General features: G+C 31.5%; 3 protein-coding genes across 3 annotated transcripts; 2 read left to right on the top strand and 1 right to left on the bottom strand.

Annotated features, from left to right (window-relative positions):
* The first annotated feature begins 839 nt into the window (after window positions 1-839).
* On the top strand, window positions 840-2,941 carry LOC119684172. Its single transcript, XM_038098142.1, has one exon. It carries the CDS (start codon window positions 929-931, stop codon window positions 2,804-2,806), a length of 1,878 nt encoding a protein of 625 aa, XP_037954070.1. The 5' UTR covers window positions 840-928; the 3' UTR covers window positions 2,807-2,941.
* Window positions 2,942-3,561: 620 nt separating this feature from the next.
* On the bottom strand, window positions 3,562-5,287 carry LOC119682942. The gene is made up of 3 exons (XM_038096517.1): window positions 4,256-5,287; window positions 4,066-4,199; window positions 3,562-4,000 (listed from the first exon to the last, which is right to left on the bottom strand). The coding sequence occupies exons 1-3, from the start codon at window positions 5,182-5,184 to the stop codon at window positions 3,804-3,806; spliced, it is 1,260 nt and encodes a 419-aa protein (XP_037952445.1). The 5' UTR covers window positions 5,185-5,287; the 3' UTR covers window positions 3,562-3,803.
* Window positions 5,288-7,257: 1,970 nt separating this feature from the next.
* On the top strand, window positions 7,258-21,937 carry LOC119679603 (long-chain fatty acid transport protein 4-like). Its single transcript, XM_038092054.1, has 4 exons — window positions 7,258-7,541; window positions 18,254-18,874; window positions 20,313-20,514; window positions 20,596-21,937. Exons 1-4 carry the CDS (start codon window positions 7,426-7,428, stop codon window positions 21,535-21,537), a joined length of 1,881 nt encoding a protein of 626 aa, XP_037947982.1. The 5' UTR covers window positions 7,258-7,425; the 3' UTR covers window positions 21,538-21,937.
* The last annotated feature ends 2,062 nt before the right edge of the window (window positions 21,938-23,999 follow it).

Here is a 23,999-nt window from a genome sequence, read left to right as displayed (position 1 = left end):
ATGCAAGTCTTAAAAGTTTTTTTAAGGGTCTTAAATCAATCTTAAGGTCGTGTTAATCCCTGTAATTGGCTTACTAAAAGTAGTTCAACATTCATTTTAATATACTAAAAGTAGTTCAACATCCATTTTAATATAAACAAAAAAACATTGCTTTTAAACATTGCGTACATATTTTAAGATTAATTTTAAATTTTGAGTGTCTTGCCATTTGACGGCATTTTTTTTGCGTTAATATTTAAAAAATTGATTGTAATGGCGAAGGACCTAGCAGTCCAGTTTCTTATTCTTAGTTAACTTTAAAATTAATTTCATTGTTAACTCACAAATAAATAAATTAATAAAATTGATTGTAATAGATTTTAAAATTCGCGCAGATGTAGAAATTAACTTATCGCAATAATTAGAAATATCATAATTTTTCGAAAAAGATGTTCAAACTAGTCGTTTTAATTTATTATAATTAACAAAAAATTTATTACAATAATTGGTGCTTAAGCCTTGTGCGAGTTCGAATAAATTGATGGTAAATGGTGAAAATTGTGAATATTGGTGTTAACAGAATTTCAAGTAGAGTAAATTAAATAAAAACTGGGTAAATTAATAAATAAATTTGAAAACTTTTAACCACAAATAATTAATAAGTGCAATAAATAAATAAATAAATAAATATTTACATAAGTGTAGTGCAAAAAATCCGTATGAAATTTTAATTTACTTTACCTCAATTTACTCGATCTCGCACATGGCCTTAATTTGAGAGGAACTTGCCCTCTCGAACTTGTTTATATTTTTTTTGAATTTATAACAACTCTGTTTTATTTCGTTTAACCCCTTAATTCGCTATTGTGCATTTTTGTTGTGTTTATTTTGATGCTGTTTAGGGAATAATAATATTTAAATTCGATTTAATGGAAAAATTCAAGTTAAAATGAGTTCTAACTGTAATGTTATGAAAGTTAACGATTCAAAGGAGATTTTAATAAATGTGAAAATAGAAGACACGGACAGTGTCGTTCATCTATCCGAATTTTTAGATATAGTTGTAGAAAGTCCTGTAAAAAAGGAAGAACTATTGATACCTGAACAGAAACCATTTGACAACAACGATGATCCTTTAGAAGACAAAGTACAAAATTCAAACACTAAATTTGTAGGTGAATACAACGAAAGTGATTTTTTACTCAAAGATGAAGGCAATGCTTTGTTAAAAACTCAAAAAATCTCTATTGGCCGGAGTAGAAAAAGACAACTAAATGAAGAAATTATAGCTCAAAGTGGTTATGTATGGACAACCAGAGCTGTAGAAGAGGTATGCAGGGAATGTCAATTTTTTTCTATCAAGCCACAAGGAAAGGGGCCATCGAGCAAGGTTAGTAATCCTTTAGAGACTTGGAATCTGTTAATAGATGAACCCATTTTACTACGAATTGTTAAGTGCACTAATGATGAGATACGTTCGCATAATACTTATAGAACTACATATCAACATACAATTGATTTGATCGAGCTGCGTGTGTGGATTGGACTGACTTATCTAATTGGAATATTTCGTAATTCACAATATAATGGACCTCTAGAGGAACTTTGGACGCTTGAATTAGGAAATGTTATTTTCCGTTCAGCAATGTCATTTAAGAGATACGAATATATAAGTGAGATGATACGCTTCTCTGAAATTAAGTCTGAGAACGCAACGATATCGATAGATTGTGTTCATCATATATGGGAGAAATTTTTGATAAATTGTCGTTCATTCTATGCGCCATCTGGAAACTGTGCTATTGGTGAAAATATTATAGTCGTAGATGAAACACAATTCGGTTGTAACTCCTTAATGCCTGCTAATGTGAAAAATAGTGAGCTTCGCATGATAACTCTTTGTGATACTAAGACACTTTATATGTGCAACGCCATTTGGCGCGTTGAGCCCTCGGCAATTGAACGCGACGTTTTGCAATTAATATGTGATATTAAAGGAACAAAAAGAAACATTGTACTTGAGAAGAGTTACACAAGTTTACAAATAGCAAAACTTTTAAGGGGAAAGGAGCTCACAGTTTTAGGAGAACTATCGCCTACATCGACGGATATACCACAACAGTTCATCTCAAATAAAACGGCAACAGTTTTATACGGCGAGAGCTCTTCGTTGTCATTAAATAAATCGACTGCTGAAGACAATTCTTTATGTTTTATTTTGGACGGTGGTGTGTCACCCAAAACAGATGCGTCAAAACTTTTTAGGTGTACTCAAGACAGTTGTCAACGGTTCCAGCAAAAGTCAAAAATTTACAGTACAAACAATGCAGGCACATGCAAAAGTAATGGTTGGACGTTGCGGCTTTTCCATGCCATACTCGACATTGCCGCGTTCAATGCATGGATATTGCTGCGACTTTCTGCGAATGGCGATGCTGCGTTCTTGCAACGAGATTTCCTACGGCAATTAGGATTGTATCTGACCCAACAACATCTCAAGCGTCGACTAGAAAATAATAAAAAACTGCCGCTAATGCAGAAACTGCTTATTTGCGAAATGTTAGGTGAACCTACCGAAAAGTTCCTCAACGAAATACCAGGGGGTGACAAAAGTAACAATGCTGTTGGCAAGATACAAACCGAAAGAGTAAAACTGCCTGAGGATGTTACACTTATGTCGAAGCACTGTGAGAATCGGAAACGTTGTCGCAAGTGCCCAAGTGCGAAGTCGTGTAAAACACGTACGCGTTGCCAGCAATGCCTTCGTCCACTTTGTGGCAAACACTTACTAATGCGGTGCGCTGATTGCACGGGCCTAGAAGCATAGGATGTGATTCATTAAATTTTTTTTATATTAATTAAATATAATTTATTAAATATAAAACCATAATATCATCATTATAGTCTTCCGTCAGTTGAATTTTTTTTCTTCAAACACTTTAAATATTTTAAATTTGTTTTCGTTACAAAGTATTTTTTTAAATATTAATATTTTTCACAAATATTAATTATTATTTAATTATTTATTTATATTAAGAATTAACACAAATTTAAAAATGTTTAAATAATTAAAAAAATAAATTGAATGAACAGTAAAAAAGCCCTCGGTGATGTTTGTGATGTTATCTTTTGGTTCTAAATAATTGTACTTCCCAAAGTATTTGTTAACAAATTATGTAAATATTTCCATAGTGCAATTGCGATATCAAGAAATAGTTTAACTAAATGATTAAAAGTCGTATTAAACCATTATTTACACAAATCATTTTAAAGGCAGCTTATCTACTTAAGCATAGTATTAACAAAATTTTTAGTACTTGGCCCAAAATACTTAATCCAAGCGCAAGAAATTGACAAACTTCCATATAAGCAAATTTTGTGGAATAAATTTTTCTTTAGATTTTTGGTTCAAATTCTCGTGCGAAATGAATGTTAATGCTAGACTATACGCTTGAAATTGTTTCACTTCAATGTATCCTCAAACTAGAATCATCTTAACTATTCTGTCATTAGACAAAATAATATAATTATGTTATATAAATATTTTAATTTAAACTCTTCATATAAAGAAAGTTATCATTAATTTGCAACAATTAATCTTTATTGACTACATAGTGAAAATATTGCAAAAGTATTGCTTTAACGCTTACAACCTAAACGAAACTTTAGTGCATGCAATTTACATTAAAACCAGTGATTGCTCTCAAAATTGTAATAGAATTTTTTCGGTCTTAATATTGTAAAGAAAGTCTAAAAAGTAACAAGTGTGCAACTACGATTCTACTAAAAAAATGTAAGGTACAAAAATGTACCGCAAGTATTGCTTAAAATTTATACTGGAACTGTTTGTACGGATTTTGCAGGTTGGATGGTATCGATTTGCTGACATTTTCACATGGCGATTCAGTTTGGCTGAGAAACAGCGTAAGAAACTGTTCATTTTGCAATTCGCTCAATGGCATTTCCAATTCACTGCATGATTTGACGATTTCAGCACAAGCTCGTAAATCTTTACGTTGATCTAAAAAAAGATACATATAATTTTTATTGCAATATAAAATTAACTACTGCATTATTTGCTCTTACATTGATAATTGAATAACAAACTGAGGCACTCAGCGCAGGCAGCGTCTTGTTTGTATTGTAAAAAAGCCTCAATTAATCGATGCACTGCATCAATATTGTGACGATTTAAAAAAGATGAGCACAGAGAAGCGGATCTTAAATAATAATAAATATATTAGTAATATATTATGTCAACTTATTTCAGTCTTACCTTCTACCCACTAGTTGCTGCAACTCTTTATAGTGCTCGAAGAGATCCGCCGCAGACTTTTGGTCACAAAACCAATTACTTGCAAAACATTGTTTCCATACACAAGCAACTATAAAAATATCTCTATGTTCGTCGTAAATTGAGCGTGCAACGTCCATCAGTTTAACCAAAACTGCTTCACTTTTCTTGGTTAATGTTTCTTCAGCTATGTTTCGAAAAACATTTCGTATCATACGTCTGCCCTCTTCGAAATCTACAGTGTCTCTGTAACCAAGATGCAAAGTAGCTATTGCAGTATCGGAACTGCCGCTTCGCCACATGGCCATCGCTTTGAATGCCGCAAAACCGGCATAAACTTTCACGAGCGGATGACCCGTTTCACTGCAAATTTCTTCAAATGCTTCTATTTGTTGCAATCGACAAAGTGTACTGAGGTATCTTAGGCAATTAAGCAACACTTCAGCTGAAGGTAGTTGTTTCCAACGTATGCACTGACGTATGAGGTAAAGAAAATCTATTTTATTCTTAATTTCCAACGTTGATGTTAATAAATTGTCTAACTGGGCCTGAGACAGTATTCGTATATCCAAGCCAAGTTGAGGTGAGCGTAGTGTCTCAAAATCACTAATGACACCTTTTGACATTAGACCAATAGTCTGACTGAAACTGGTTGTACTTGCGCTTGTGTCACATTTTTTATTCTTCATAACATTTTCTCGCATTTCCTCCCATTTTTTTGTTTTACTATGCACTAGCTCGTTGGTAAAACAATCTATTGCATCTAGCTGATTGGATTTGCACTTCCTTTGTTGTGATTGTAGGGATGGCCATAGAAAAGCAATGCAGTTTTGAAAACGTTGCAAGGCTTTTGGTGAACCCGGCGTGGCCACAGACGTACCACTGCTGGTTAGGCGAGTTAACATCGCCATTTCAGGAATGACTTTCCCTCTTTACTATTCCTTATCGTTTTTTAAAACATTTTCTATATGAGATATCACAATATCTTAAACATCGATTTATCTTCAGCTCCCAACAGCTGATTGGAAATGCGTGCAGGGTTGCATTTACATACGAATCCTGGGTTGCAATTCTAGTTGACTTGAAATTAAAACATAAACCACAAAGGCGTTGTGCGAGTTCAAGTAAATTGATGATAAATTAAGGGAAATAGTAAATTATGTCGGTATGGCAGTGAATGTTGGTATTTACCAGAATTTCGAGTAGGGTAAATTAGGTATTATCATTGTGAAGATAAGATAAGATAAGATATTTAACATATAAACAAATAAATTTGAAAAAATTGAACTAAAAATAATAAATAACTGCACTAAACAAATAAATAAATATTTACATAAGTATAGTGCACAAAACCCCTAGGAAGTTTCAATTCGCTTTACCTCAATTTACTTGGACTTGCGCAAGGACAAAGAAAGTAATTCGGTAATACTATTTTCAGACAGCCGAATTTCCTTAATTTCGTTAATATGAAATTAAGTTAATTTGGAAAGCGTTCATAATCAACTTTTAAAATTCGCAAATACAAATGGTATTTTAAGCAATAATTTTTAACATTCGATTTGTAAAAAAAAAAACATGATTTCCTTGATGTGTGACAATATGAACAATTTTCTAATTGAGATAATTTCATTTTAACAAAATTAAGGAAATTCGGTTGTCTGAATATAGTATAAATTAGCTCATTTAAGGCTAAAAATTTTGAACTAAACCCTTAAAAATAAATTTCCCGCAAGGGAAATCACCAAAATTTGAAACATGTCATATGTTTTATATGTAAAACGTAAACAGACTACAGCTGAGTTAAAAGAGATAAAGAAAAGAAACTGAGAGTTGCTCAAAAAATTGAGTATACATTTTTCAGGATCATTTAAATAATATTCAAAATTTTATTTATGAGGTGAAAATATCACGCAGTGCAAAAACAAAAACCTAATGCTACTAATGATGCGTGAATATTTTCCCCACCCGGTCCCTACTCACCACAATATTTGCTAAGGTAAAATGACTTTCTGAGAAATTTCGTTTCTCGTTCGATTATTCTAGTGAGAGAACAAGTGAAAGAGACTTTTTTGCGATATTATACAAAGAGGCACAATTATTCAAAATTTCCTCTCAATTTTTCTTTATCTTCTTTGGCTGAGCTATGAATAAGGGCACTAAGGAAGCTGACAAGAAATACTTAATATATATTACCAATATTCAATTCGTCATGTTTTTGGTTCTGTTATCGGTGGCTTGCAAGTGTGGCAAAAAAGAACAAGTTGCTGGTCTATACGGACCGAAATTTACAGAAAATAACAGAAGTATTTTCTTCATCTAGGCCAGTCGTAAAGAATAAAGTGTTACCAACGCAATAACGGAACTATTGTAAACCTTCATTTGAAAATTCCAACGAATATTGCAATCATATGTCAAAAAACATGTGTAAACAAACATGTGTACTTTTTTATACAAAAAGTAATTTGCTTGTAATATGTGCATATATGCAAGATTTGCTATTTGCCAAAACATAACACTTGACAGATTGCAACAGTGATGCCAAAGTTTCGCTTAGCGAATATAGCCCAGCATACATTTTTTGCCAGCTTGCGAGTCACCGAAAACGTCTATTATTATACCGGTATGACAGCGAATGTTAATATTTACTACAATTTCAAAAAGGGTAAATTAGATAAAAATTAGGTAAATTAGGTGTTACCATTGTGAAAATTTTAAAAGATGTGTAATAAATATATAAATAAATTTGAAAATTTCTAATCAAAAATAATAAATAGGTGCAACAAATAAATAAATAATTTTCCTATGTAAATAATTTCCCTAGGAAACTTCAATTCGCTTTACCTCAATTTACTTGAACTCGCACACGGCTTAAGTGTTAATAGGTAAATTCAAAAATATTGGTTACATTGTGTAACTATTCAATATGTTATTCAATTTTTCATAGATGGCAACCCTGATTTGTGGACAATTCACATATAAACAGATGTATGGGATCACAACAAAGTGGACAAGAGAGCGCTGATTGCATTTAAAAAAACATAAATAAATAACTCATAAAAAGTTAATTGTGTACGTTCACTACGTTGACTAATATGATTTCGTGTTAGTCTTTTGAAACTTCCAATCCAGTGTGATCGGTGCTTAAAGGCGCGATGGTTTGCTGTTGCTACTTCGTTTGGTCGGCGGTTCTTGCCGTATTGGCTCTGGTGATAAGTCGCCACAGTCGCTGGTTCTACATAGCTGGTGTGACGATAAAACGGGATTTGACGTGAGTGCCATTGTTCAATTGTTTTGTAATTTACGCTTACTAAAAAAAAAAACACGACTGTTTTAAATCTTATTTTGATACAATTTACAAGTATTCATACTCGCTTATTTTGATTTACTCAAGTTCTGCAGTTTGCAATAATAATTGAAGTCTGTTAATCCAACGTTTTGTTTGATAAGCAAACCAAATAGTGTGACTAAGTGCTGATTATGAGAATATAATGGAAACTGTGACAAAATATGGAACAAACAGGTGCAGGCTTTACGGAATTGGTGGTCGTTGCACCTTTCAGAAGCAAAATGAGCTTCAGAGAATTTTTAGAAATTTTGTACGAAAAAAGCACATTTCATTCCATTTTACACTTTTACAAAAGTGCAAAGTTGTTTTAAATATTACATAAATATAGATAATACATACTTAATTATAGCTTTTATTTACTGCAGAGTATTGTGCTTTTATGTACACAAGAGAAAGTGAAAAGATCAAGTGAAGTCAAACTGCTTTTCCTTGCGTTCATTATTAATTCGTTAAGTACTTGATTAAGTGCTTGCGATGAGTTACTCGTCACAAGGGCCCCGTATATGGAAGCTTAAATTAATTACTTAACATACCAGATTAAGAAATGTTCAAAGTTCAAACTTTTCAGTTTGAATTTTTGTTATAAATAATAGAAATATTTCAATCACTGAAAACTATTCTAAATCAAAGTCCAAAATTTAAGTACTCTTCTGCCTAAAATAATTGCGGCCTACAATCAAAGGGCGATCTCAACTGGGACCTATCGAAATCAGTCCCGCGTAAGAAAATCAGTGAGTGTGACAAAACGTCAATAGTTTTTATTATTTTCAGTATTGTAAGTTTTTCACAATGTCCCATTAGAACATCTGAACTTAAAATGTAATATGCTTTTCTATTTAATATTATTTAAATACGCAGACAATGAAGTGGATTTTAACCTTCGCATATGTTCAAATATTGCATGTCGGATAAATAATGTAAAACGACTGCTGAATATCTATAAGCAAAATCATTCCAAGTATTGTCGTACTTGGATACATGCTCATTAATGCGTATATTTGCTCGCTTCATTCATAGTTCAAATAATGAATAAATATGCAGTTGTATTCCATTCGCAGCCCCGTGCTTCCATCCAAGCTGTAATAATAGCTAGAAATTAATAACAATGACGCTCTCTTTTAGAGAAACTCATTTTTAATTGATTTGTTTTCACGTGGACACCATAAATTCGATATAAATTTAAAATATTTTTTAAATAAATTTATTTAATTTTAAAAGATTTTGGTTTACCGTTTAATTTATGGTATATTGAGAATTAAATATTCTTTGATTAAAATTCCACTGTAAAACTATAGACATAGAATGGTAAGGTATCCTTCTTCAGCAGAACAGAGTTGAGGTTGCTGGTGGGATATTTAACGGGTTACCATGGATTGCGTTATCACCTTGATAAAATGGGTCTGTCCGAAAAGATAAAAGATAGATAGATAGATAGATAGATAGATAGATAGATAGATAGACACATTCTCATTGACTGCTCAGCCTTAATCTGGGCCAAGAGGAGGTCACTGGGTCGGGAACTACTCTCCCCTTCTGACATTAGGAGGTCCTCAACCGCCAACATTCTGGCCTTCGATCGGAAGGCGGAATGTCTTCTGTTCAGTTAGGTTCAGTTGCAGAGCAAAAGATCAATCATGGGAGCTAGTACCCCGTTTATTTCTATTCCTATAGATATAGAATATGGGGTGATAAAGATAGTGAAAGCAAAAGGGAGGATAAGGTATTAGAAGATTATCTATGTGAAAGGAAGATCCTTGAAGCATTTTTTGGTTACTGTTGAAATGTATGGAAGTGTAGCAATTGAGAGTTGAACCTAGAGTTGAGTTAGATACAATTTATTACATCATGAAGAGACTAAGTTAAGGTTAGATAAAAAATGTAATAAGTATCACTTTTAAGGATGGCGCCGTTTGGTGACTATCCAGTGCGATAGAAATGTATAGTCATAATATTATTTTTTCATTCAGCCTTTTTAATTCTAATTACACCAAACTTAAGAGAACTACTATATGTGGGAGTAATAAGTGATTATTAATAATATATTATTACTATATACAGTAAGTTGTTATTGTTGTTGTAGTCCGGAGGGATCTATAAAGCAGATAATATGAAATGAATAACAAAGTCATATACATGGGTTAAAATGTGGTTAGGTATTTATAGATTGAGAAACTGAGGGGATTGTTTAGCAGTAATAATGGATTAAAGATGGTCGGTATTTAAATTGAAGTCAAACAGGATCAAGGCAGAGAAACCCAACACAAAAATGTTTTAACGCAATGAATAAGACAGTAAGTTAGTTATTTATTGCATTTTCTAAAATTCACATTTTGCTGCAAACGTGTTCTTAAGCCGACAACACATCATCTGGTGAAATAATGTAATTGAAATTGCTAAACTTATTTTTTTTTAGTGTGAAAATTTCTAGTGTTTCTGTAGAAGATAAAAAACTTCATAGCAATATCGTTTTAGGCTACTGATGGTGTTGAAGAAGGCGTGACATGTATCTCTGAATGTCTGAAAATAGAAAGTAATAAAATAGTTTAATATGAAAAGTGTGCAAATTTTATAGCGGTACGATGATATACAGACGATTTGAGAAAAATTGTATAAAAGATATACGTCCTTAATAGACCTAACAGTTTATGTCAGCTGATAGCTGACATGTATTTTTAAGTAATTTACAATGAAGGGGCTTTTTCGAAATGTAGTGAAATCAGCAAAAAAAATTATTTTTTATATTATTTTAATTAATTGAATTTTTAGGTGACCATATAGCTGTTTCGAGTGTTGTCATATACCCAACATCAGTAGTCTTCGAAATAATTCTTGTATTTAATTATTCGTAAATATTTTTTTGAGACTGCAAGTACCAGGAATCGAATTCGTGCCCTGCCAAATTTGAAGTTCAGAGTCAGCGTACCTTAAAAAACTGACCCAAACCCTTACTTGACTTTTATGTTCGTACATTTTTCTGGAGTTTTGTTAATTTGCTGTAAGAGTTTTCTTAACAAATTCGCTTAATGTGTTCATAATAGAACGAAATCATAAACCAGCTGTAGAATAATTGAATTTATTAACTATATTTATTTTTTTAATTGGTAAATTTCAATACTATTCTGTTTGTAGAGGCATTATTTGTTGCATGAGTTACATAATTTACAATATATATGTATATAATTGTAGTCATGATATTTTATCATTTTATAGTAAGATCGTAATTTAAGAACCATACTATATCCATTAGATATAAACCGGGATTAGGTGATTAAATATAGAAAATCAAATTTTTACATCTTTCGACACAACAGTTTTCTATAAACCAAAGCAAATATTTTTCTTTTGCTATTAGATTCAGTAACTTAATAAGTCCCCATTGTTATACTTATTAAGAAATAATTATATCACGGGTACGTCAAAATTGGCTCTTTTGGGATATGACGAAAATTCATGTTATGCAGAGTATCACATCAGTTTTTCAATTTCGTATTTCTACTATAACTTTTGTTCTTTTTGATTGTGCTTAAATTTTAAAGGAAAAATATATATAAACACGTACAACACGGCTTTCACTGATTGACGAGGCACAGATAGCCTCGGCTCTCATGACCGAATTTAAGCCGACATTTGTTTTTTCTTTCACTCTCAGTTCTACTCTCAACAACAATTTTGATTTTGACGTGCCCGTGACGCTCTTCATAACACGGACCTAAACAAATTTAACGTTGTTCTGGTATTTCACATTTAATGTGCCGAGTTTATTCATATTTAAAACGAATTCTACGTTGTTCTCATGTTTTGTTTTTAATGTGGTTGGCTTGCGGAATTATTATATTTTATTATGTATTATTCTATTTTAATTTTAACTCCTTCGTTGCATTGTTCTGATATAACAAATATTTATTTTTAGTATTTCATTTTTAATGTGGTTTGCTTATTGAGTTTTTAAACATCCTAAAGGAATTGAACGTTGCTTCGGTGGTTCATCTTCTATGTGCCGAGTTCTGTAATATTCTAAATGAATTTTACGTTGTTCGTGTGTTTTATTTTGAATGCGTTTTGCTTGTCGAATATTATTCTATTTTATTCTATTCTATTTTATTTCCTTTTATTTTATTTTATTCCATTTTATTATTTTTTATTTTATTTTGTTTTATTTTGATTTCAATTCTATTGGTTCTTTAGTCAATTGTTTTAACATCCAAAATAAATATGAACAAATATAAACAAATAAATAAAATCTCATTTTTAAATTAATAGTTTTTATTTAAACTTTTTTATTTTCTATAAAGCTTTGATAAAATTGTGGAAGATAATCTTACATTCGAATATATTCACTAATAGCTTAACAAAAAAATAAAGCAAAATCTGTTATTGAATATACTTTGTTATTTCTAAAGGTATAATCTGTAATGCCTATTACTTGCCTCAATAAACCTTTTCATTTCATTTCGTTGAGAGATGCGATTCATCTTAATATATGTATGTACACACGAGCACAAAATGGGCTGCTGACAGATAGATTGCCGTGAGCAGAACTTGTCACTCAGTACTCAAGTGCAAAAAACTCATATTCGTTTAGTAGGTTACTAAGTTTCAGCAATCTTTCCCATACAAAATAAAAGTGCAAACAATATCCATATCTATATATATAATATAGAGTTAATATGTTTTATTGTATGTGAAAACGTGTTCGCAAACAAACGCATATTTGTTAATGCTGTTGTTTTTCATTTATAAAACGTATTAAAATTTTTATATATCCGTACCAGCAGATCACCAAGTTCAAGGTTATTGTAAGTGTTTCCCTTATAAATATTTTAGCGTTTCTTCTGTTTTGTTTCGTCATTCGAACAGAGCAAAAACAAAAAAACACAACACTTAAGAGACATTTAAATTTTAACCGTGCCTTCCTAGTCGAGTCCATTGAATACCAATGAGGCGCGTTACGGAAGAATATATCAAATTCGCGTCAACAAAGCCACTTTTTCTGTTTTCGAACCTTAAGACTAAAATTTTAGTCCAACCTTAAGTCAAAACAATTTTACAAATATTTTTCCATTATTGTTAAAATTTACAATTCGAAAAATTTCGAAGTTGTTTGAAATGAAAAATTAAATTCGTTTAATTATGCGTGGCACATAAGTCTACGTGATCAATAATGTATCTGAATAATTCCAAATATGATGTATCAACTCCACTGACCTACAGAGCATATTTATGTACAGAAAACCATTTGTGGATGATTCACAGGAGTAAATCGCAATTATATTATAAGTAATTTTGAAAAATCTATTTAAAAATATTTAGTTTAAAAATCAATTTCAAGACTTGATATATCAGTGAGGTCGACTATCGGCAGTGACTTTCCGCCGTCAATAACGAACAGTGCCATTATGGTTCCATAAAATGCTGGATTATTTTTACTTTTGCTTACCATTTAGTAAAATAATGATGCATTCATAATTAGTAGACAATAATATACATATAATCCCATTAATCCATTAATTGGGTTGTTGTTGTGGTTTGCTTGAGCTGAATCGCATCTACGGACCTTTGTTGATAACATCAGACATATTAGTTCTCAACGGATCTCCGTCTAATATGTCTATAAATGGGAGACGCCTCTCTCATGCAGCAAAAACATCCTTTACCTAATTGAGGTCAGGATATAGTTACGTGATAAACAGTGATTTCTCACTTATAAATTTATCTATCTCGAATATGTGTTTCAACTGCAGCTCTACTCCACCTGACATCGACCATCTGATCATTTCATCGACCAACCGATCATTTCAAGTCCAAATGCACACAAAAATTTGAGTACTATTGCTTAAAGACCTCGCATCAATGAGGTGGTAAAATGTGTTCTCTTGTACCCAGATTAGATTTAATATTTCATCTTATCCCATACCAACAATATCCAATTCTTACTACTGTTTCACACCACATCACTCTTCTCATCCCACTCCCCTTTGCAGTGTTGCGTTATTCTTATATGTACTTGCTTTTTTTCTAGGTCTGTTATTGGCTACAGCAAAAACAGCATATAGATTTAAAAAAATGTCAATAATTCCACTTCATTTGTCTCTAATTGAGATACATCCAATTACCAATAATTAATAATAAAAAACAAAACAATTACATTTATTCGCATGTCGCATTAGAGTTAACGATTGAGTTTTTATCGAGGAAAAAGAAACTGATTCTACTTATGTTAATTTATTTACATAAGTAGTAATTAATTTATTAAATTTTAAATGTGTTTTATTAAATGTTTAATCTATGGAGAGACATATTTTCTTAAATGCTGCTGACAGTTTTTGCTCAACTACGATTTAAGAGTTGCGATTAAAAATTAATTATAATTTTTATAATTGTTTTATGTAAAATATTTTGTTTTTCGTTGTTTTTATCGTAATCCGGCTAAAAGTTTCACTTGAACTCCCAAAATATGTTTGTATGATGTTTCTGGGGATTGGAAATAGAATGAATGATTTAGTGATAATCTGTTCTGCTCACAAAGTATCCGGATTTTGTTGTTTGTTAACTACTCCTTAAATAATAGACATTTTTTGTTTATTTTGATATGTTGGTATACCCTTTCTTGACATATGGTACAGATTTGAGCACCATCTGTCAATTAGATTGTTTACAGCCGGTGTTAATGTGAGACTACCTCAAGTGCATTTAGCGATTTTTACTATGGAAAATTCTTGTTGTACGCGATTTTTTGACCAAACACGGCACCACTGTCATCGCTCAGCCACCATATTCGCCAGATCTGGCGCCGTGCGACTTTTTCGTGTTTCTGAAACTCAAATTGCCCCTTCGTGGTAAGCGTTTTGAGTCAATTGAATCGGTAAAAGGGAATTCGCTGAAGGAATTAAAATCCATACCTGCACGGGTCTACGAAAAGTGTATGGAAGATTGGGTTAAGCGTTGGCATATGTATATCGCTTCAGAAGGAGCATATTTTGAAGGAGATAAAATAAATTTGGAATAAAATTTAAATAAATAAAACAAATTTAAATTTGTGTGTTTTATTTACAAAATCCGAGTACTTTTTGAGTAGAATGTAAGTGTGAATCATACAATCGTATAACATGTACTACGATTCCCTTTCATTCTTAGTAATTTAAAGCTATTGGATTGCATTTTTTTTTTAATTTCTACAACGTCAACGTAGTCTTATACAATAAATTCTATAGAAAACTCTCAATCCAATGAAAAAAGCTTGTATTGCTTATGTAGTGATATTTGATCCATCTCAGTATATACATTAAAGAAATGATTTTCTCAAGAAATGCAAATAATAATAAGGAATTAATGTAAAAAAACAAATCAGGCATTTAGTTTAATATTTCTTGTTATTTTATACTTTTTCAGAATTCTAGAGCTGTACTGGACTAGAGCTTCTAAAGCTGTACATAAGATTTCTCGTTTGATCTATTGTGTGTCATTAGTTCTAGTTTGCTAAACGATTTCCTATTTTCAATCAGACTAAATTAATCCCATCGAATTAAGATAATTTAATAAGTCTTTCGTTTATACCGATGATATAGCTTGATAAGCTGTCAAATAAACACCTCTCTAAAAATCTGTTTCTTCTGAACGCCAAATCCAGGCATTCATAGAGAAAGTATTTAATGGTTTCTTTTTCTTGTAGGTTTCCACAATATCTGCAGTGACCAAAAAGTACTGCAGTAAGCTTTGCAGTGTTCATATGGTCCCTTCTACTGAGTTCCCAAGATCTAGTTTTATTGTAGGTGGGCCATGTTAATCGAGAAGTTGCATGTGACTTAAGTGTCTTCCATTTGTTATTGCCAAGCTGTAGAAAGTAGAAATAAGTACTTTTCTTAGTGGTCGCATCCAGATACGTATCTAGTGAAGCACCAAGACGCACTAAACCGTTAACTTTCTCGTTTCCTTCAATGTTTCTATGTCCAGGGACCCAGATAAGCGTGATGTTAGCTAACGGGTTTAGCTCATCGATTCCCTCTCTACATTCTTTCATTCTCTTTGATTTTGTGATGAAGGATTCAAGGGCTTTGATTGACGTCTGGATGTCAATGAAAATTACAAAACTACATTTGTTCTTGATGTAACTTGCAATTTGCCGTCATGCTTCCCTAATTGCTAAAATTTCCGCCTGAAAAACCGTGGCCTTATTAAATAGGCTAAGAGAATTGCTTATGGAGATAGCGCAAAGAATCCTACTCCTACCCCGCAGTTCATATTCGAGCCATCCGTATAGATTGAGATTTTGTTATTTGCTTCTTTTCTATTCGTTTTTTGAAGCCATCTTATCCTCTTAAAAATGAATATGGTCACATTTTACCATGTTTAAGGAAGAGCAGAGGTTTTTATCTATATTTTTTTGGACTAATTGCTATACAAATAAATAACCTGGAATGGTGGGGTTAGGTTAGGTTACAGTGGCGGTCTTCTGAAGTAGCGGTAAGACCTATACTGCATGCTTTCTGAAGTATTAGAAATTCAACTGTTCAAGCTCACATAGGTATATTAAAACTCTCGTCTCATTTGAAAATATTTTTGTCTTAATTTATTACTTGAATACCGCTTAATATTTTTTTTTTGCTAATACGGGTAATTGGATCACTTGGATCACTTAACTAAAAAGGTTTCATTATTAGTTAAAGGCATAAGTTTTACTTAAATTCATGATGGAAGCTTATGGCTCTATAAAAACCGCAGATTTATTTAGATTTCAATAAATCGTTTGATTATGACACTTTCAATCATGATTAGTAACATTACTGATAATAGGAAGAGGACTGAGAGGATTGGTTTGCAATTGCGGTTAAAGTGTGGCTAATACTCTTGAATGATTTCGCGATTTGTATTAATATTGCTACTAAACATTATTTTATATTTTTATACGAGTATTAAAGCAAAATTCAATCACAAGCATGAAAACTTGGTAAGGTAACTGATTTTGCGCAAGTAAAATTACTTGCTGGATACGGTTAATACGGCTGAGCTCAAGCAAATCACGTCTTTTGCAGTTCAGGTAATAAAAGGTCAATGAACTTTATATCGTGACGGTAAAACTCATTGGCATTGTGACGGGTGAGTCGTTTTGTCTGAGTTTGTAAAAAATATGAATATCCGTATAATATGCGGTAGTTGGTATGATGTTCAATGGAATTTGGTTTTAAAGTGATATGTTTCTCCATTAAATATAGTTTCAAAAATAATTTAAATATTTCATAAAATTTTATAAAATCTTATAAAGAAAAATAAATTTAGTAAAAAGAAATTAAAAGAAAATATGCAAAGCATATGGTATCAAAAATCATCTATATCTAACATTTAGTTCCAGTACTAAGAGGGAGTAAACAATTGATAACATTGATCTAAGGTTGACATTAGAAAGAATATTAATATGATGTAAATGGTTCCTAGAAAATCCTAATAATATTTTGCAGCTTTAACCTTCTTGAAAGTAGTGTGATTTTTCTCTTGTCTTGTCAATAATCGGAGTACTTTCACTCGATTTCGTGTGCTAGCTTGGTGTGTGAGGCCACTAATAACCTAGCGGTAAGCGTTTAGTTTATTATTGTGCGTATGTGTGTTTAACTGTCCGTAGTGGTGGAGGTTGTCTTCAGCAAAGTTGTGTAGAGGGTAGTGTCCGGAAATAAGTAGGCGATGTATATATATAGTCAAGTTCTAAGATAATACTAGGATATCTATGTAAATCCATAGACTTATTGGAATATGGGGCTATCACGATTCTACTGAGCGTTTAAATATATATAGTATATTGTTTATATAGTAAAGATCTCTATGTAAATCTATAGACTTATTGAAATATTGGGCAATCACGATCCTATTAACCGCTTGATTTTGACATGATTGAAGGCGTTTGAGCGTAGACTTAGGGGCTTTGGAATAAGCAATTGCATTGCTTATGCAATTAAAGAAGACCGATGTTGGTTGCGATTACGAAAAAGCAGGGAGAGGTGCTGAACTGTTATTTGTAGAGTTTAAGCTGGTAGAACTTTTTGTCGAACACAGGTACGCCCTTTCCAAGAATTCTCTTATATTTTTTTAAGGTTATAAGGTTTCTTTTCAATGATGCTTATCATTCAACAATTGTTGTGCGCCCTTTAAATGAATTGTTTAAAGAATTTTATTATTTTTTTCTTATGAGCATTGAATTCAATTGAATTAGTTTAGTTGCAATCTTATCGAAATGTACTCAAATTAATTTAAAGTAGAACCGTTTAGTAAAGATCAAAGTAACAAACTTTTATATTATTTCTTCGATTTTGTTAGATTTAAATCAGTAGACGATAGCTTGCTTATTTTTTAAATAAGCATAATAAAATGCGATTAGTGTTTGCTTCATGTGGTTTCTAGTACCTGAAATATTTATGGCGAGATAACTACTTCTAATTGCTTGACGTTTATTTTCTAAATATAAAAAATGTCATAATAGTAACCCTTTGCCTCTGTGTAGATTTTTGCATGGTACATAGAGTATATGAAATGTAATTGCTTTTAAAGAAACTCATAAATTACCTATTAGATCTGCTTACTTGCAGTACTTTCTTTATCATATTTACTTATCTGATATCACTTATCTGTTTAAACATATTTATTTTTAGTGCACTGTGGGCATACGGAAAACTGCTTTTACTAATCAAAAAATGCGAAAGGAAAAATTTAACAATAGCGGACATATTTGAGTTAAATGTAGCAAAAAATCCTCACAAAACGATTATCGTGAGTGACACCCAAAATTGGACATTTAAGCAATTACATGAGTACTCCAATCAAATCGCTAATGCATTCCGTACCCAAGGTTATAAAAAAGGAGATGTCGTCGGTCTACTGCTTGAAAATCGTGCTGAATTTGTCGGAATTTGGATTGGCTTATCAAAGCTTGGTGTAATAACACCACTTATCAATACAAACTTACGTGGTCCTTCGCTACTGCATAGTATAACTGTGGCTAATTGTGGTGGTTTAATTTATGGAGACGATTTCGTGGATGCAATTAATGCTATTAAAAAAGAAATACCCGCTAATGTTGTACTCTACCAGTTAAACGATGATCCGAATAAAGCTGTATCTGCTGAAGCAAAAAGCTTGACAGTATTACTGAAGGATGCTCCCAAGCAAGCTTTTAGGGCTATTGATCGTCCAAATCATCATGACAAATTAGTTTATATATACACATCTGGTACAACGGGCTTACCGAAGGCAGCTGTAATAACTCATTCCAGGTAAAAATTCATTTCAATATTCATTCCAAAATTATAAATGATTAAATTTTTTTTTTGAATTGCATATTTAGCGCTATTAACAGTTATAGTTAAACACAGAAGTCTGTATAGACTGTCATAGCTAGTTCTGATAATGAGTTTGGGATTCGCACCAAATTTTTATGCTAAACGTTAAAGCGACATTTTTTTCCCTTTATTTAGAATGATTTTTGCCCGTTGCTTCCTCCTTTTAACAACTGTTTTGGCTTTTATTTTAAAAATGAAAGTAAGTACGCTTGCTTTCCGCAAATTGATTACTAAAAACAACAGTACTTGATATCATTGATATCATAACCTTAAAATTATTAACTGCAAAAATAAAATTGTCAAATTATTTTTAATAATTTTTTTCGTTGCCTGACAAGTGAAAATGAAAATGGGGAGAAGCTAGTAATTCGCTGAATTTGAAGTTTTATTTTATTTAAAAAGACAATAAAAAAAAAGACCTTTGTAAAATAAGACCAATATAGATAAGATTATGTGGATTCTGTGGGATTATAAGCAATAATAAAAAAGTAGGTGGTTTGATTTGATTTTTTATTAAGACCGATCTAAGCAGGTAAAAACCGCATCCAGTGACCAAAAGTTTAAAGTTTCGATTTGATTTGATTTTAAACATGGTCCTACAAGCTTTTTTTACTAAGACCAATCTGAGTGTATAAAAACTGCAGCCAATGGCGGGAATGGTCAATGACCGGGTCTACTTCACTAAGCCACATGTCAAGTTTGATGAACATGTTCCGTTAGACACTTCTAAAAGGAATTACACGGTCAGATCCTTGCGGGCTACAATAACAAAATCAATGAAAATATTGAAAAAGAGCTTCGAATTGCCGAATAAAAATCGGAGAGTTTGCTGTGGTTGTAAGTGTTCCGCTTGACCGTATTTAGGAAATGGACTTGATAATTTAGTCAAAAAAAAAGCTATTCAAAGGTTGGTTTCTACATTTGTATCGTTAACTACCCTTGTAGAAATGTGAATTTGTCAATACTTTCCGAGTATTTAGACTGGTTTTTGAATCTTGTACGATCAGGATATATACACAATCTATTAACTAATAAGAATAGTTAATAATAGTTTTACTGGCCAGCATTTTCTGTACAAAAAGCTGTTGCTATGTTCTTAATTTATAAGACCTAACCTAACCTAAATATATAGTCCCTGAAGATGACTATCGAAGATAGTCGATATATCATAAAAATGTTTTAATAAAATATAAATTGTTTTTAAATATAAATAATAAATTATAATTTTTTTATTTCTATTTAAATGACCAATTAGCACGCTAATTAATTATTACTAAATATATATAGTTAAATCTATAACTTTTAAATAAATATTTGAATTGGATAGAATTATCAATATATATTTATTTGAAATTTCTTTACTCTCTCACAGATATTTATTCATCGCTGCTGGCATTCATTACACTTTAGATTTTCAACATGAAGATGTATTCTACACTCCATTGCCATTGTATCATACAGCTGGTGGTATATTGAGTATGGGTCAAGGTTTATTGTTTGGTTCCACCGTTGCGATACGTAAGAAGTTTTCTGCTTCCGGTTATTTCGCGGATTGTGCGAAATTTAAGTGCACTGTGAGTAACTACCTATCCCTTTCTCGCCTTTATTTTGGTATATACATTCCATTAATATACATATTTCTTGTTAAAATTTAGGTCAGCCAATATATTGGTGAAATGGCTCGTTATATACTTGCAACACCAGCGTCTGAAAACGATCGTAAGCACAAAGTGCATTGTGTCTTCGGTAATGGCTTGCGTCCACAAATTTGGCCACAATTCATTAAGCGCTTCAACATAGCAAAAGTAGGTGAATTTTATGGTGCTACGGAAGGAAATGCAAATATCATGAATAATGACAGCACAGTTGGTGCTATTGGATTTGTGTCTCGTATATTACCTTGGATTTATCCCATTTCAATTATACGTGCTGACCCCGATACCGGGGAACCAATACGTGGTAAAGACGGTTTATGTCAACTTTGTGAGCCAAACGAACCTGGTGTATTCATTGGTAAAATTAAGAAAGGAAATCCTTCTCGCGCGTTTTTAGGCTATGTAGATGCTAAAGCTTCCGAAAAGAAAGTTGTGCGTGATGTATTTAAAAAAGGTGATATGGCGTTCTTGTCTGGAGATTTACTTGTTTCCGATGAAAGAGGATATTTGTTCTTTAAGGATCGCACAGGAGATACATTCCGTTGGAAGGGTGAAAATGTATCAACCAGTGAAGTTGAGGCACAAGTAAGTAATGTGGCTGGCTACAAAGACACAATTGTTTATGGAGTTACAATTCCGAATACTGAGGGCCGCGCTGGAATGGCTGCAATTTATGACCCAGAGAAGCAGGTCAAATTAGATGAATTTGCTGACAATCTTTCCAAAGTATTGCCTTCATATGCTAAACCTCAATTTTTGCGTTTTCTTACTAAAATCGATTTGACGGGAACTTTTAAGCTGCGAAAGGTTGACTTACAAAAGGAGGCTTTTGATCCAAACGTTATAAATGATGCACTTTTTTATTTGACTCCTAAAGGAAAGTATGAAGCACTTACTAAAGAGATCTACGATAAGATTAGTCGAAATGAAGTTAGATTTTAAAAAAATTTTGCAAATTATGTAAAATGTGTTGCCAATTTAATTTTAATTCTTACCTGGTTAATGATGTTTTGTTTTGTTATCTAGTAAATATGTTAAATATTAATGTAAAAAGAATTAAAAACGAATTCCTCAGTCACTTAAGACTGGACTTATTGTTGTTAAATGTATTTATAGGTAATTTGAATGTTTTGAGGGCCAAAGCGGGTGCACTAAAGATTACTTGTAAATTTTGTATATTTTGAAGGAGCACATTAAAATATGATATATATTTATATATAAATAGATATTTACATATATGTATTAATTATTTTTGTAATGATTTTATTTTGATACAGAATCTTAAATTGTTGCAGTACTGATTATTATTAATGCTGTGAGCTATATTATGTATAGACTTCAAATAGTAAATAAAAATCCATGTAACATTAATTTTAAAATGTTATTAGTTTATAAATATTTGCACGGATTATGCTTTTAAATATAAAAAAAAATACTTCTAAGATTTATTAGTTGATCTATTAATTTCGATATTACTAAATTACTTGTCAAATTGTAACATTCAACATTTGTGGGTTATGAGGAGTTTTATTTAGAAATACGATTATAAGGAAATATTAAATACGTTGTAATGGTTGTTATCATTGTGATTACTCTCGACAGTTTACAGTACATGATAAATATGGTTTTTCACATAACTGTACCCATATATAAAAAAATTAAATAATTTCAATGTTCCCCATACTTAACATTATCAAGAGACGTTCGGAAAAGTAAGTAGATCAGTTGAATATTTATTCTTTGAACTGTGAAAGACGAAAAGTATGTTTCAGCTCTTTGATAATTTGGCACTATTATAATATATTATATAATATATATAGTGACGTTCTTAAACGGTCAACAATGTCAATTTATGTAAAATTACAAATTGTCCTCTTATAATTTAAATTGAGTTGCTGTGGGGTGTACGCGTTTTGCATTGAGAAAGAGAGTTTTTGATTAAGTTATATAATATTGAATTATTTCTCAAATAAAAATCTTAGCAGCTATATAAGGCTTACTTGACAACTCTTTCCTCAACAGTATTGGACAAGAAATTCGTTTTATTAGGACTTGATGTATTATTTATAGTTGCATTCTTAATGTATTCTATATGCAGTTGAAATTGTAGCGAAGCTAGTCTCATCATTCCCGTGAAAATCGGTCTGGCTTGGCTTTTATAGCTGTTTATTTATGATGAGTGTTTTTAAAGTCTGAGTTAAACTGAATAGGATTATAGCAAGTTAGAGTTTTCACTATTTTATTTAAATTCCTTATCTTTACTGATGATGGATATATATAGTTTTCAAATAGAGTCATATTGATTTAAAAATGATATCACAAAATAATTAACAAATAAATAGAGAATATTAGATCTTTAATTTTTACTTTGAGTGGGGAGGGGATTTTGTACTTATAATATATGTATTTATTGTATAAGAAAGCTTTGATTTGCGCGCCGAAATGTATGCAACGATTTTCAATTTGAAATTCTTGAAAAATCATATGAAATTTTTTGCTAAAAATTATGTTTTTTGTTTTAAAATTTTTAATTGGAAACGAAATCTATCGTTATATCGTATATAAATAACGTAGTTTATATTATAAACTAAAAAGACGGCTTTACCTTCACCCATGCCTCCACACCATTTACACATGTAGTCTTTGTTTTCGGTTATATACACGGGTTTGCTGAAAAGTTTTTGATCTGATATATTGGTGCTGAAAAAAATTTTATTTTGGCGATTAAAAATAGCGTAAAACATGCGTCAAAATTTGAATAAAATCCGACTATGAACTGACAATTTTGATGTACTCTTGAATTTGTTTATTAAGGGTTTTACAGGTTGATGATGACTATGTCCCAGACGGATCAATATTCAATCATTAATCAAACCATATGAAAGTCTAAAGCGAAAGTGGAGACCGTATTTATCTATAGTTAATCAAAAATTACAGAGATTGTCGAAATAGATATATGTTTTTAAGGACTGAAAAAATATTTTTAGATCAAGGCTATTAGAAATCTGGAATGATTTAGTGTTTATTGTGAAAATAATATGTCTTCATATGTTCGACCGAATATTTTTAGATCATCAGTGATTTAAAACCTAATGTACAGATATATTGAAAAAGCGTAATACCATTTGGGGAAATTATTTTCAATAGATGCTTATGAATCCGTTTTAATACTCACTTTGATGAGAATGAACTCTTATTTACTATTTAGACAGATATATAGACAGCCAAGTAGACATCTCAAAATAGATTGGCTTGGCAGGTTGCTTACAGTTTTTTACAGTTTAGACTAGTGTTATTCAATATAGGGTTATCGTCCCATAGGAGAACAATTAAAAATTGTAAAAATTATTTTGATGTTTATTTTACTGAAATTAGCGTGATACTTTTGATATTCTTTTTCAAAA

The sequence above is a fragment of the Teleopsis dalmanni genome, chromosome 2 (assembly GCF_002237135.1).
Source record: "Teleopsis dalmanni isolate 2A chromosome 2, ASM223713v2, whole genome shotgun sequence".
Taxonomy (NCBI): Eukaryota; Metazoa; Arthropoda; class Insecta; order Diptera; family Diopsidae; genus Teleopsis; species Teleopsis dalmanni.
Note: the sequence above shows the minus strand (reverse complement) of the source record. Positions and strands in the feature narration are given on the sequence as shown.

Excerpts from the sequence above, each read along its gene's own strand:
- LOC119684172 (XM_038098142.1), top strand. The coding sequence starts at position 929 with ATGAGTTCTAACTGTAATGTTATGAAAGTTAACGATTCAAAGGAGATT.
- LOC119682942 (XM_038096517.1), bottom strand. The coding sequence starts at position 5,184 with ATGGCGATGTTAACTCGCCTAACCAGCAGTGGTACGTCTGTGGCCACG. Across the intron at positions 4,200-4,255 it reads CAGCAACTAGTGGGTAGAAG|ATCCGCTTCTCTGTGCTCAT; the intron begins GTAAGACTGAAA and ends TTATTATTTAAG. Across the intron at positions 4,001-4,065 it reads TTTGTTATTCAATTATCAAT|ATCAACGTAAAGATTTACGA; the intron begins GTAAGAGCAAAT and ends ATCTTTTTTTAG.
- LOC119679603 (XM_038092054.1), top strand. The coding sequence starts at position 7,426 with ATGGTTTGCTGTTGCTACTTCGTTTGGTCGGCGGTTCTTGCCGTATTG. Across the intron at positions 7,542-18,253 it reads ACGATAAAACGGGATTTGAC|TGCACTGTGGGCATACGGAA; the intron begins GTGAGTGCCATT and ends ATTTATTTTTAG. Across the intron at positions 20,515-20,595 it reads GTGCGAAATTTAAGTGCACT|GTCAGCCAATATATTGGTGA; the intron begins GTGAGTAACTAC and ends GTTAAAATTTAG.